Raw genomic sequence first — 15,872 nt, 5'->3', positions numbered from 1 at the left:
CCATTCGTTCAAATTTTTATATATGTATATATATATATATATATATATATATATATATATATATATATATATATATATATATATATATATATATATACAGGGTGAATTTTAAATGAGTTCCCCCCTACTTTTTTCTACATTTCTTAAGATATCAACTTCGGACCACGTCAGATCATTGTAGTGTGGTAAGTACTTCATTTTGACTGAATAAACATTTTTGGCCGCCATCTTGGATCCGCCATATTGGATACAAAATTTTTTTTTCAAATGTAAAGGTAGGGTTGTGACCCATTGTTTCAAACTAGAATTTTACGCTGATTACAATGCCGCAATTAGTTTTATAAAATCTTGATCCGTTCTAAAGTTATGAGGACTTTTTATAACTTTATTTTGAGCCCATTTTAACATTGTGCATTTACAAACTAAGACCATAATCTCAAAATAGTGCTAGATAAAGATAAGTATACACCACCATTCATTGTCGACCTATTATCACTTGGTTATGACGGATGTATTTTTTTGGCCGCCATCTTGGATCTGCCATTTTGAAATGTGATAAATTAATTTAAATATGAAGGTGGTGTTGTGACCCATCATTTCAGACTACTTTTTTATGCTGAATTTAATGCCGCAATCCGTTTTGCATTTTCATATTTGTTTTTTGAAATATTGGAAATTTAAGTAAGATAATTTTAATATTTCATCAAGAAAGCCTGAGAAACAAAAACGGATTGCGGCATTGAGTTCAGCATAAAAAAGTAGTTCAAAATGATGGGTCACAACACCACCTTCATATTTAAATTAATTTATCACATCTCAAAATGGCAGATCCAAGATGGCGGCCGAAAAAAATTAATCCGTCATAACCAAGTGATAATAGGTCGACAATGAATGGTGGTGTATACTTATCTTTATCTAGCACTATTTTGAGATTATGGTCTTAGTTTGTAAATGCACAATGTTAAAATGGGCTAAAAGTAAAATTATAAAAATTCCTCATAACTTTAGAACGGATCAAGATTTTTTTAAACTAATTGCGGCAGTGTAATCAGCGTAAAATTCTAGTTTGAAACAATGGGTCACAACCCTACCTTTACATTTGAAAAAAAAAAATTGTATCCAATATGGCGGATCCAAGATGGCGGCCAAAAATGTTTATTCACTCAAAATGAAGTACTTACTACACTAGAATGATCTGACGTGGTCCGAAGTTGATATCTTAAGAAATGTAGAAAAAAGTAGGGGGGGGGAACTCATTTAAAATTCACCCTGTATATATGTGTGTCCGTGAACACGATAACTTGAGTAATTTTTATCTGATTTTGATGAAATTTGGTTTAAAGGTGTAAGGCGGGATAAACTTGAATGAGTTCGCGATCCAGCATGATCGGACCATGGGAACAGGGTTTTATGGGGTAAAAATTGGTTTTTCTCACTTTTGACCCTCAAAACACAAAATTTCCCAATTTTCCTCTAAGCCTTCTTAAAGAGCTTAAAAAACAAACAATTCAGTATATCAAAGTGTTTTTGTACGGTTATTGGTTACGGAGAAAACAAAAAAAAATGGTCAATTTAAAATTCCCATGTTATTCTTATGGAGAATATTGTAAATTGTAGTTTGCTTGTTTATGGATATCTTTTGATCAAACTTGGCAAATATATTCATTTTATACTAAGCAATAATTATTTTACTTAAAACACACACTTTATTAGTTTCCTTGTAGCAGCAAACCTAGGTACTCGTTAAACCTAATGTTATTTAAATAGATCAATTTAAAATTTAAAATCAATTCAGCCAAATGGAAATTCGCTAAGACGGCAGGTTTGCTGCGGCGGGGGTATTTTATAATTTATTTAGGCAAATTAAAACTGATGACTGTTTTTTAACACCATTAAAAACATGAAAAATGTAGTAAGCGAGGAACTTTTTTTATTTTTTGGTCAGGAAAAAAATTCATGCGGCAAAGTTTTAGATCAAAGTATGAATTTTATTTTAAGCTTTTTTTTATACAGAGTCTGCTAGTATCATTTTTAAGCGATTAAAAATAGGCATAAAATCGCTTGGCATTGGCACTAGGAGTTCGGCCGGCTCAGAATCAGTTTACGGGATATAGATACTGAGTTTCTAGCATTTAATTATCATTTTATTACATCAAATATGTCATTACATTACAAAGAATGGTAACTAAATTTACTAGCGTATGATTATGCATTTTAATGCTTACCGGTAGTCTATAGTTAACAAAATTCTTTGAATCAAAGATTAATTGTTGGATTCCACAGTAGTATTTAATACCTGAGAAAATATGTTGTTATTATTTTACTTCAGTGAGAATAATCAATAAATTTGAGATATTGGCATTAAATATTATACACTCATTTTATTTAGCAACATAATATGTTTTCCAAACACGTTAATCACAGTATGAAAAAGAAACATACTATAATAGAAATAAAATATATATTCTTAAATGTTGCAAAGTCTCTCAATAATGATTAAGCCTCACAGCAGCAACAGCAGCAAATGATGACATGCTTATGTGATCAAATATTTATTGTGATATATTTTGCTCTGGTCAATGTTCAAATATCAATAAATCTAACTCTTTCATAGCATCACTAAATTTCTTATGAGATTTACTTTTGACACATAGTCTGTAAAGTGTGAGCAAGTACGTAGATTAATTATATCTGCTTTTAAAACCTCTTTCGTTACAATCATATATCCTCGGAATATTTCCACAAAACAGACATGCGGCGAGAGCGGGCGCGACGCTCGACACTAGGGTGAGTCATGCCTTTATCCCCACTCCTGGCGGACAGAGCGAGGTAGCGACGGCTCGTTTTTCGAGCCCTACTTCAACCTGAGCGCGCAATCCAGGGAGTTATTATACATCGATGGTTTAGATATGCAGGTGAACAGCAGACGGGCCTGGAAGTTCCTCAAGAACATAAATGGAGATGCGACAAAACCAAAAGACAACTTTACAACAGTTACTGCCGATCAAGTCGCTACCAACCTTCTTTTAAATGGCAAAACCTATGGAAGGAAATACCAGGAGCCTGTTGTGCGTGATGTGGCAAGTGAGAATCACTTCCTGGAAGAACCATTCACCATGTCTGATCTAACTGCAGCCATTACCAGCTTAAAGACTAATAGAGCTCCAGGTATTGACGAGATCAGAGTCGAACAACTAAAGAACCTAGGTTAAAATGCCATGCAATGGTTGTTGAGCCTCATGAACATGTGCGTAAGCCAAATGCATATACCAAAGGCATGGAGGAAAGCTCGTGTGGCTGCATTGCTCAAACCTGGGAAAGATCCAAACAATCCTAAGAACTTTCGACCTGTTTCTCTCTTATGCCACACATATAAAATGTTAGAACGTCTGATACTCAATTGAATCGGCAATTTTCTGGAACAAAAGATTATTCCACAACAGGCAGGCTTTCGATCAGGCAAGTCTTGTTGTGGCCAAGTTTTAAACCTGACCCAGCACATTGAGGATGGGTTTGAGAGAAAACAGATCACGGGTGTCGCTTTTGTAGATTTAACAGCTGCCTACGATAGTAAGCGACTGTAAACCATCGAAGACTCTTGGGAAAAGTGTACAGCATTACCAAAGACTATCAGCTGCTTCAATGATAGGCACTTTTCTTCATAACAGGCGGTTTTTCGTGTCCCCTCAAGGCAAGAAAAGTAGATGGAGGAATCAAAGAAATGGATTGCCTCAGGGTAGCGTCTTAGCCCCAGCTCTTTATAACATTTACACTAACGACCAACCGTTGCCAAACGCTACACGTCAGTATATATATGCCAATGATAAGGCGGTGGCGGCACAAGGTAGGAGTTTTGAAGAGGTGGAACAGAAGCTGACTATGACTCTAAATGAACTTTCCCAGTACTATGACGCAAATCACCTCAAGCCGAACCCTGCTAAGACCCAAGTTTGTGCCTTTCACCTAAACAATAGGGAAGCAGGCCGTGAGTTGAATGTGAGGTGGCGGGGAGACAGTCTTCAGCATTGTCCTACACCCAAATATCTTGGTGTCATACTGGTATGCACACTGACATTTAAGGCGCATTGCATTGCGACAAGAGGTAAAGTCTCAGCGAGGAATAATATCATCAGGAAGCTCACCAGCAGATGCTGGGGTGCTAACCCTAATGTCCTCAGAACCTCAGCTTTAGCGCTCAGTGTGTCGGCTGCAGAGTACGCTGCACCAGTATGGAATGCATCGTCACATGCAAAAAAGGTTGACATTGCAGTCAATGACATGGCTCGGATTGTAACTAGGTGTTTGAAACCAACCCCAGTACACAAACTCTATCCTATCGTAGGGATCGCCCCTCCATCAATCCGACGTGATGTCGCTACCGACACAGAAAGGACTAAGCAAGAGACAGACCCTCGTCACCCATTACACGGCCACCAACCTGCAGAGCGACGGCTTTGGTCCAGAAAGAGCTTTTTATCACGGACACGAGTCCTGGATGGATCACTCTCAAGCAATCGGGTGGCAAGGTGGGAGGCCACGTTGACTAACCCTCCCATACCAGCCAGGGAGGAACTGGCTCCTGGTGAAGGCCTTCATTACACGGTGTGGAAGACCCTAAATCGAATCAGGGTCGAGGTACCAAAATGCAAGACAAACATGCAGAAATGGGGTCTCTTACCAGACGAAGAAAACATCTTGTGCGCGTGTGGTGCTGTTCAGGATCCTGGCCATCTGTTGATCTGTCCACGCCTAGACCAGTCTTGCACATTAGATGATCTTTTACAAGCGAATGACAAAGCCATATTGGTAGCTAATTTTTGGAAAAGCGAAGTCTGATTTCCGGACACGGAAAGTAAGTATTTCTAGTATTATATCTGTGTTCATGGAATTTTAGTATTTGTGTGTTATTTATTACATACACAGTTAAATCAAAGATATACAGATTGATAATAGTAGGAAGTCAGATTAGTCAGTAATTGGAAAATTAAATTCAGCTTGTTTTCAAATATTGTGCTTAAGAAATTCCATAGATTTAAAAACTTCTATCATGCTATATTATGCATACTTTTACTCAATAGCACAATATGGAATTGAATTTTGGGGATTTTCCTCTGAAATTGAAAGAGTTTTAAAAATTCAAAAGAAAATTGTAAGAATGGTAGAATGGAAATCTTCATGCAAGACAGTTTTTAGAAAATTGAATATTATGACTATTTCAAATTTAATAATTTACAAAATATTGTTACATATGAACCAAAGTGAGGTTAACTTGATACAGTCTGACTGTTTGTGATCCTAAATAATTGATACTAGTGTACATGTTGCTCGAATTCGAGCAATTGCAAAGTATTACGGGAGTTATTTCAAAACGAATAACAGTCATATTTACAATGAGTTTAAAAGAGTCAACTCAAAGATTACCGGTGTGTAACTCAGACCATGTTTATCTTCGTTATTGATAAACCCAAAGCATTCCGGCCGGTTTTCTCCTTCTCAAAATGCCTCGCTGTACAGGCAACGCAGGTCATTGATAGAGGGCCAATTGAGAACGAAAGTCGTTTTGGGGTAGTGTTAGGGTGCATTTGTAACCTAATAGTTGAAAAAAATGTAAAATTTAGCCTAATACCGGAATTTTGATTTATCAGGCTGAAAATTGGTGGAGATGTCGTACGTACAGCTGGAACCATCATACTAAAATTCCCAAAAAATCCCACTTGGGCAACATGCCGCCATCTTGGAAAAATGGCCACCATCATGGATTTCCCCTTTGTGTGACATATCCAAGCATAAAACCACTCCTAATTGTCATAAAAGCGCGCGGGTTGTTCCAAATTATTTGTTGCGATGTAATTCAAATATTTAAAGCCATTTTATATAGTTGTGTATAGAAATTTAACATGTTTATAATTTGTTTAACCAAGAATAATTTTGGGGTAATACTGGTCATGCATTCAAAATTGATTTAAGACCTCTTCTCCTCATCGGGGGCAGCCATTTTTCCAGTTGGCATGTTGCCCAAGTGGGATTTTTTGGGAATTTTAGTATGATGTTCCCAGCTGTACGTACGACATCTCCACCAATTTTCAGCCTGATAAATTAAAATTCTGGAATCCAGCACTATTTTCCTGCACTAAAAGGCTTCATTGAAGTTTAAATTTATCTTATTATAAATCTCTGATGCATCCGATAAACATTTTATAGACAGCCAGTCCATCTGCCCCAATACCCGTCCCAATATAGCCACATTTATCTTTGTATTTATCTGTTTTGTCTTATCAGTTGGGCAGGAGTTGTCAGGCTGGACATTGATAACACAGGTGTAGTGATCTGCTATCTTAGTCTGAACTACATCTGAGTTGACCTTCGCTCTTTTAATTCTAATGAATGCATGGTCTAAACATGTTTGTGTTTTTCCTCCTCGTACTTCCTCCCTTGTATAACAATTTATGTAAGAATCTAAGCCGTGCCCTGCCATAATAATTTTGTAATCTTGAACGTTTTTCTTATGTAAATCTCTTAAATCTAAATTCATATCTCCTATTACTATTATGTTTCCTTTTATACTCTGTAATATTTTATCTAATTCTGTAATAAATCCTGTTTCATCACAAATTGGCTGTCTATATGTGGCTAAAATACTAGTTTCAAAACTTTTCATTTTAATATCAATGAGCATGCTTTCAAAATTTGTACTGTTGGTTGATACCTCATGCACCAAAATATCTTTTCTGGCAAAGATTAAAATACCTCCACCCCTCTTTTCTTCCCTTAGATTAAAATACTTATTGTAATTTTCTATACTAAACATATTTAACATATAAGATAGCTCATTCTTAATATTAACTTCAGTGAGAACAATTACATCAATCAAATTTAAACAAGTGCCAAAACAAGCAACAAATTGATCCCAATTCTTTCTAATAGATCTAATATTTAAGTTTAGAATTGTCATCCCAAGGTTATATTTTTGTAACTTAGCAGATTTTTCAAACTGGGTAGAATTCAAGTGAATATATGATTTATTCTCCTCAGTAAAAACAATATCTTGATCCATATTTAATGTCATTTTTAATATTATTTATTTTAGTTCTATTTTAACCCCGGAATGAAAACTCTCACTTAATCTTAGCTAAGTCGGACATCTCATTAATTACTATCACATCACTCTCCTTTGTTTTACGAAGCCTAACCGCACCATACTTAAACCAGATGAACTCGTATCCTAGATCCTTTCCTTTTTTCTTCGCTTCTTTTAATAGGTTTCTATAATAAACAGTAAGGTTTTCAGATCTGGCCGCCCGGTAGTCCTGTCACCTGGTTGTTTGTCACAACCTTCCGCCCATCTGCCAGCAACGCATCCCTCTTCTTCCTCCCGGCAAACTGGACGATGATGGTCGCAGGCCTGTTGTCCCTCCGAGTTGATGGTAGACGGTGTGCAGCCTCGATGTCATCCTCTATGATGTCTACTCCCATTTTCTCAGCAAGTTTCACAACTATTTCTTCCACATTTTCCTTCTTGTTTTCAGTTACTTCGTTGATTTCTAGATTTTTGTTTCTGCCGTATTGCTCTAATTGGCTTAGACGCATACTCAAATCGTGAATCTCTTCATCCTTCCGCTGAATTACCAACTGTAGTTGCTCCACCTTTTCCTCCAGCTTCGATAGAAGTTCCAGCTTGCGGATAATATCCTCATACTGTTCACTTATGAAGTGCTGACTTTTAATAACTTCCTTGCTGTCTTCTTTAATTTTATCTAAATCCTCCTTTAGTGTTGGAAGAATTTGTAGCTGCTTGGACACATCTTTCATATTTTTTTTAAATACCTCTGTAATATTTTCATCATTATCTTCAGAAACATCTTTTTTTTAAATCACATTTTTTTCCTGACTTGCATTTTAGACATTTCCATTCCTGTTCATAAATAAGTGTCATTTTTCTAAATATTGATTGACTTATTCCCGCACATGAATAATGATAATTAGATTTACAGTTAAGTACTGAACAAGTAATTAAATCCTTCACGTCCAAAATGCTATCAGTGCACTGACCACAATCCATCTTGATATAACCTCTTGAAAGTTAATATTGTTACCACAACACAATGATTATTACTCATAACATCTGAAACCTTTTTATACCTGAAGAGAATTACATAAACTAATAATGTAAAATACTTATAAGATTTCTACAGACCTCTTATTATATAGGCTTATGTTTTTAAAGTTAAAGTTGTTTACATTAAAAATGACCATTCAAAATAAAACTGTTTTGGCTAAATCAAAAATAAGTCCAGGTATAAAAACCCGGTCTTATTTTCAAAAAAGAACTGATAGTACTAGTTCAAATCAAGAAAAGAGTACAACAAAAAGCAATGTAAAAAATGCTAGTAATATTGGTGGTAAGATTACAAAAGATACCGGTACAGAAAGGAATACAAAATAAATAATTTTCCCCAAAATTTCATGCCCAGACCTTTAAAATGAGACCTCTCCCAGCTTTTCTACGGCCTCCTGTTCGCTCACAATTTCATTGTAAAATTTTGGGCTTACGGAATTAGATATATAGATGACACAACCTTATTGACATCCAGCCAATATAGAGAAGAATTGGAAATTAAATGTTATGAAGAAGCAAATGAACTAGCACAATGCTTCATGGAAAACCATTTAGAAATTAATGTAAATAAAACAAAATTTATGGAATTTTCAATCAGAGATAAAATTAAAAATTATTTCAACTTAAATATTTTAATCGATGAACAACATATAGAAGAAGTAAAAACAATCAAATTCCTAGGACTTATTATAGAACAAAATTTAAATTTCAACTCACATATTGAACACTTATGTAAAAAACTTTCCCAAATTATTTTTATACTAAGAAGATTGTCTATGTTCTGTAGTGAAGACGCATTACTCACTGTATATCATTCGCTAATTATTTCCAATATTAGATATGCAATACCTATATGGGGCTCAACTTCATCAAAAACTAAACAAATATTTAAATTGCAAAAGTCTGCATTAAGAATTATTTTCAAATTAAAACCACGCCAATCCTGTACAAAATTTTAAAATTATTTAAAAATTACCAATTTATGACCTTTTACTCAATTTATATTTGTGTTGAAAGAAAGATAATTTGAGAACTAGGGAATGTCGAAGCCATAATTTTAGTTTAGGGTCCCAGTTATTTAGAAATTAAGTTTTAATTTTTGAAAAGTCTAGCAGCCGATGCTAAGATTCTAAACTAGCTTTTGGTGTAATAAATTTGTTTAACATAACAGCTGTAAACATTCAGCGTTTGTAACACAAATTCAGCATTTGGATAAAATTAAAAGACATACTAAGGGTTGACTTATTTATACTATGTGTAATGCTAATCATTGATACGTTCAATGCTTCGATAAGAGGATGATGGATTATTTAAATATAGTCCATACCCAAAATCAAATTATTAGGGAAGAGATGAGCCAGACTATGAATACTAATTTAAATAATATTAAAAGTCAAATTCAGGAAACATATGAAACACAACATAAACAACTCAGACACACAGTAAGTGAAAATACTCAACAGATTCAAGAACAACTAGAACCACAGATTAAAGCAAATCAAGACAGAGTTGAACAAAAGATTGAATTAATAGAAAATATGAAAACAACACTAAGTGAACATCATAACAAGATTGAATCTCTACAAAACGAAGCCACTGTTAAGCAGAGTATATTCACCCCTAACATTTATGTATCTTGTGGTAGCGGAACTAATGTTGACTCAGACGTACATAAATTCACTGGACGAGCACACAACCCCAAAGAGTTCTTAAACAAACTACAAAAATGCCAACACAATATTTGCATTTGAATCGATCCTCCAGCGTGAAGATATAAAAGACGGAAATCGCCGGAATAAACAAAACCATTCCCTATCACACAATACACCAGCGACAAACCGAAATGAACCAAGGCCTAACTATAACACACAACCACAAAACAGATATCCTGACCGCACTAATAACATCAACCAAAATGCATACCAACCAAGATATGACATGAAGTATCAACAAAACAATCGACCATACAACCACAACCAACAATACAATAACCGGCCAAACCAACAAAACTGGTTCCCATACCCACAAGGCAGATTTCAACAAAATTCAAATAATTATCCCACTAGGAACGGAAACCGAACTGAACCAATTATATGACCCCAGAACAACGACAAGTCTGTACCACCATAATCGATAAAACCGACCAACCACATAAGTCGGATTTAAACTAAAGAGCACTGAGAGCAAAAATGGCCTACACACCACTTCCCCTGAAAATAATATTCCCTCAACTGTCTCTTCAGTGCGAGAAAATCCATTCGGAAAAATAAGGCCAAATGTATATAATGAATAAAATAATTGTTATGAAACCGATGTAATCTGTTGAGACAGAGAATTTTTATTAATTGAAGAAGATGAACCAAGCAATGATTCCCACGAGATTAAACAAATTGATTTTCCAGAAATTAGTGTTACAATTAATAAATCGAAGATAAATGCCCTAATTGACACCGGCTCTAATGTAACATGTATATCGGAAAAATGGTTCCTAGAAAATAAACACCACATAGGTCATTTTGAAGAATTGCCAATTACAAATACACATAATAAAACCACTACGGGAGATCGATCTAAGCGCATAACTAAAATCATAATGTTACCTGTAATGATAGAAAATGAAGAAACTCAACTACAAGTTTTACTCATACCAAACTTAGTTAGAAATTTAATAATTGGGAATGATGTATTAAATATATGGCAGTTTGAGATGAATTTTAAAGAAAAAGTTATTAAATTGAAGATTAATAATAATAATATTACTTTGAAGTTCGGAGAGGTATCTGTTGAAGGTATAAATTGCAATTTTGTATTTGAGCAAAGCCCAAGGCGAATCATTGAGAACGAAAATAATGATGATAAATATTATGAAGATGATAGTATTAATAATTATATGAAAACAAACAACAATCTACATTATATTAATTATATTAATTACAATCCTAACTTAATTATGAGTAAAAATACAGGAAGTCTACGAAGGCGCATTCAAGATCAGTACAATTTTAGGACATTCAACTTATAATGTAAGCACTCTAGATGACAAGAAGACATTTGGGCCATACCACATTTCAGCACTAAAAAGATATATTCCTCCTCAGCCGAAGATACAAGTTTGATAATCAAAAGTATAAAAGAATAATAGTATATTTAAAGAAAATTTTAAATTGAAGAAAATTAAATTAAAAGTGTGTGTAGAGAGACCTTAAACCCATGTAAATAGTTAAATGTAAAATAAAAAAAAATAGACACTCTACAAAGTGAATTAAATACCAGAAGAAATATGTAAATTAAAAACATAAAATAGACGCTCTGCAGTGTAATGAAATACTAACTTAATTAAGAAAAGTGTAAAGTGAGAAAAGATGTTAAGGAACAATAAACTCATATGAACTATATGATAGTGATGAGAAAATCATATTACCCCATTGTCCCCAATACATAAAAAATAGTACTTCTTTTCTCATATCTTTAATGTTAATAAGTGTTATAATTATGTTGTTAATTAATTGTTCATGATTCAATAATTGTGTTGATGTATTTGTATTTCAATAACCATGTTCCATCCATCGTTCTTTTTTTATAGTTAAGTTTTTATAGTTCATTAAATGTTAATGTTTACATTTCAAACCAAAATTTATTTCACTCTGTATTAAAACCTCATATTAAATGTAATATTCAGTTTCTGCGGGGATATTGCAACAGTTCATAAATTTTTGTATATTTAAATAATATATAAATAGCCTATTACCAGTCAATTAAGCCTAACAGCCTATTTTAAATATATTATGTTTACAATCTATTTCAAACACAAGCTAAAGTAAAAATAAATATAATTATATAAACAAAATCTCAAAAAGTAATTTACCCAAATTAAATTTCATATACTATTAATTGGCCTGAGTGACTAAAAGTGAACAGTGAACTTCAAGATCTAGAAGACCTGAGTGCATTGTTGCTGTAAAACATGTGTTAACAACTGGACTTCCTCCTTCTTCTTCATGAAATAGCCTGAGTAATAGTTTCAAACAAATTTGTGTGGTTTTAATATTAATATGTTCTAATAAAAAGTGAAAGCTAAACCAAAATAGTTTATTATTTCAAATAGTAAGAAGACCTGGAACCCTTAGGAATAATTTTTGTATACCATACAGGCAAGAAGAAATGGTTTTTCAGAGAAGAAAATTGAACTTGGTAATCCCCATCTAATTATTATAGACTAGCCTATTTAGGTGTTGGAAATTTGTGAACATTATTTCTGAGGTGGATCGAGTAGCCTCATAGTTGTTTATACCTATATAAAATCTTTGATTCAAGTAAAAACTTTTAGTGAAATTAGAAACAAACAGACTTTAAAATTAGGCTATAAGCCATGTGCTCGAGTCTATAAATTAAGATTTATATGTCTCATAAATTAAAAGATTAGCAAGTAAATTGGAAAATAAAGAGAGTTCCTAGCACTAACCCTAAACCCTGAGGTTGCAGGGTAAAGAGGCCAGATGATGTTAATAGTACTAGAAACAAATAACGACCAAGGAATCAACCAAAATGGATAGACCTACTATACAACAAATGTTGTTTCAGAGAGATTTTGTTTTAGAATTAGCATTTTACAATTTGGATGATGGCATTATGTCTATGTGTTTATCTAAGTAAATTTGTCTATATTTCAAGAAATCTATATAGATTTAATTAATAGCAATGAAGATTGTTATTGGAAAATGTTCCTTAGTTGTATTATGATTAGAAAGTTTATATTATAAACACACCGCATGTCCTTTGGAATTTTTATTTTAAACAGAGCAGACATCAAAATGCATTATGCAGGTATGCAATAACTATTATACATATCATAATATACAAAAATGTTGAATGATAATTCACGGTAGGGTAACCCATTAGCAGTGGCGTAACAGAAGGGCCCGCAGGGCCCGCAATGCGGGGGGGGGCCCGGAAGCTGAGGGGGCCCGCGAACCGGTGAGCGGGAAACGGTGAGCAGAGAGGCCCGTGAGACGAGAGGGGCCGAAAAATTTGAGTTCATTCTTATTTAAATGACAACTCAAACTCAATCATTTAATTAGTGTATTGAACAAGTAATAAACTTAATGTCATTAATAATATGTTATCTGTTATCATTGAATTTCGAGGCCTCTTCAGTGATAACGAACTAGGGTAACAAATTTAACGTGTTATAACGTAGGTTGTTGGGATTATTATGCAATCTTACTTGTCACCGAGAAATATTTTACTTCTCGGTGATTTCGTACACTGCTTATGTCGTCTGCAAACATTTTGAAACATTAAGTTATTTTGGAGCCTGGAGTCATGAACGTTGGCTGGGGCTTTTAATATTATATTATTTTACATTTTAATTTTGCCCTAACATTGATTGTATTTTGTTAAATACAATATGCTACTCTACTGGCTGTGTTTGTTAGTCCATATCTTATTTTACCTCACAATTAACCAATACTAAAGGCATTTGTTGTAAGTTAAACGCTAGAAATCCATACAAAGATAAAATTAAAAAATTCAATAGGCTATTTTAGCCTGTGATAAAAGTACGTCAATCTATTAAATTAACCAAATTTTAGTGTATGAGTTAATTATAACCAAAGATTAAACTAACCTAATACAGTAAATTAATACTTTAATACTTTACTTTGAAATGGCGACCATACCAATGTCGGTATTTTAAGCCAAGAATTAATGGAGATGAGTGTAGGATAAGTGGCCCAACATTTTAGTTTTAAAGACACAGCTGTTAATTAATAGCCAATACAGCCAAAGGCAACTAAGGGGCCTACAGTTAGGTGAATTCGAACTACATTTTTGCCTTGCAACGAATTAGTCTAATTATCAAGGTACAGTAGAACCTCTTTAATCCGAACCCCCCAATCTGAACGTCCACTAATCCGAACCCCTCATTGCTGTACTCTACACACAGTACTCTACACAGTACAGTAGTTCTTTATTGTATACTGTATTTAATTTACAGTACTGTTTATTCACCATGTTTACTACTGTATTAAATAAACACTTTATTTTACTTTATAAAACATTTTTCTCACTTTTCCCAAAATAATGTTGATCAATTTTAGCCATGTTTTAGCTATTGTTATGTAAAAACAACAATATGTTGTTCTGTAATCCGAACTATTCAATAGTCCGAACTACCCCTGGTCCCAATTAGTTCGGATTAAAGAGGTTCTACTGTAATTAAAATGGATAACATGTGTGATAAATTAAATGTAAAACATCCTTGATATAAACATTCTGATACGATGGACAAAGGTTTTTTTATTTGATTTCAAAACTATTTACACACACTGATATTGGTATAATGATATAGTGATGTAACATTTTCATCAAACCACGACTGAAATAATTAACCCACCCTTTTATGGAACATAACCACCATTTATTTACCACTCGTTTTTATGATTAATCTGTTTGACCATTTTATCGGTGGTCCAAAAATAACTCTGGGGGGAGGGGGAGGGCGTTTCACTATGTTGTATAGGTGTTCTAAAAATAAGTCATGAGAAGGGGGCCCGTAAACATTTGATGCGCCACTGCCCATTAGACTAATAATTTGTACAAAATAATTACTAGAATATAGGGGCTATTGCCCCTACAAGCCACTAGTCAGCAAATAATATTACTACAGATAATTTTCTTGAACACAATTTATGTATATTATGAATAAAATTGGACCTAGTACAGAACCCTGTGGGACACCTGATTTTGTTTCAAGTTTTTCTGAACTATAATATTTTACATTATTGTTATTATCAATAAATGGAATTTGGACTGACTGTTGCCTGTTTCTAAGGTAAGATTCAAACCATTGTAGTGCAATTCCTCGGGCCTACAGCAGCCGTACGAGTAACGCTCGTAAGTTGGTGCCAATGGGTTAAGATGCTGACGAGAGCTTAATTTAAAAGTTATAGAAAGTAAGGAAATCTTGATATTACTTGGGTTGAGGTGCAGGTGACCAGACTTTAACTGCTCCGTCTACATCACAGCTGGCAACCACTGCACCTGTAGCATTGAACTGACACTGGGTAACAGCTGACTTGTGTTCACACATCTCCTCCTATAATAGTAAAAACAACATACTACAGTCCTGTCTTTACAACTAGCCCAGACCACTTTCCAGACCAGTCTGAAAATTGTAAGGGAATATTTTAGTAAAAACCCAAAAAAGTGGTTTTCGAAGTGATGTCTATGTTGTGTGTGTGTGTGTGTGTGTGTGTGTGTGTGTGTGTGTGTGTGTGTGTGTCTGTGTCTGTATTCACCGGATAATGGTATCCTTCACAGGCACACGGCCGTACTGTGGCACCTTGAAAAATTGTGGCACCTTTTTCAGGGTGCCACAGCTAATTCGATCATTTTTGGGGGTTTCCAGCATTATTACGTCATTGAAACATCACATGCCACAATTGAGTATTTTTCATCTCGTCGATGTGTGTTTAAGTAGCGCAGGCACACGCCGAATTGTGGAACACGAAACCATGCTGGCAGCTAGCACGCCTCGCGTCGTCCACCGGAACTACAACTTCCTTAATGCTGCGTTGCCAATTCTCGCGCCAGCCTACACTCTAGTTTTTAATAGTGGCACCATGCCGCAATTCAGTATACATCAACAGTGTGTGGACAGGCCACTTAATGAATTGTAGCGCTTGAGCAGTGTGTAGAACAGTGCAACAAGCAACTAATAAACTAATAATACTGTACTGCCACGTACTATAAAACA

General features: G+C 34.4%; 1 protein-coding gene across 3 annotated transcripts in view; it reads right to left on the bottom strand.

The window, feature by feature from the left end:
* Window positions 1-15,872, bottom strand: part of LOC128983559 (WD repeat-containing protein 91) — a 203,035-nt gene that overhangs the window by 75,958 nt on the left and 111,205 nt on the right. For all 3 annotated transcript variants that reach the window (XM_054402876.1, XM_054402877.1, XM_054402875.1), the window contains exon 10: window positions 15,091-15,212. In XM_054402876.1, the coding sequence (XP_054258851.1) occupies window positions 15,091-15,212 (122 nt within the window). The remainder of the gene's footprint in view (window positions 1-15,090; window positions 15,213-15,872) is intronic.

This window comes from Macrosteles quadrilineatus, unplaced genomic scaffold (genome assembly GCF_028750875.1).
Source record: "Macrosteles quadrilineatus isolate MER2022 unplaced genomic scaffold, UCM_ALF_1.0 Scaffold_1__1_contigs__length_201487025, whole genome shotgun sequence".
NCBI lineage: Eukaryota > Metazoa > Arthropoda > Insecta > Hemiptera > Cicadellidae > Macrosteles > Macrosteles quadrilineatus.
The sequence above is the reverse complement of the archived record's forward strand: the minus strand, read 5'-3'. Positions and strand labels throughout refer to the sequence as shown.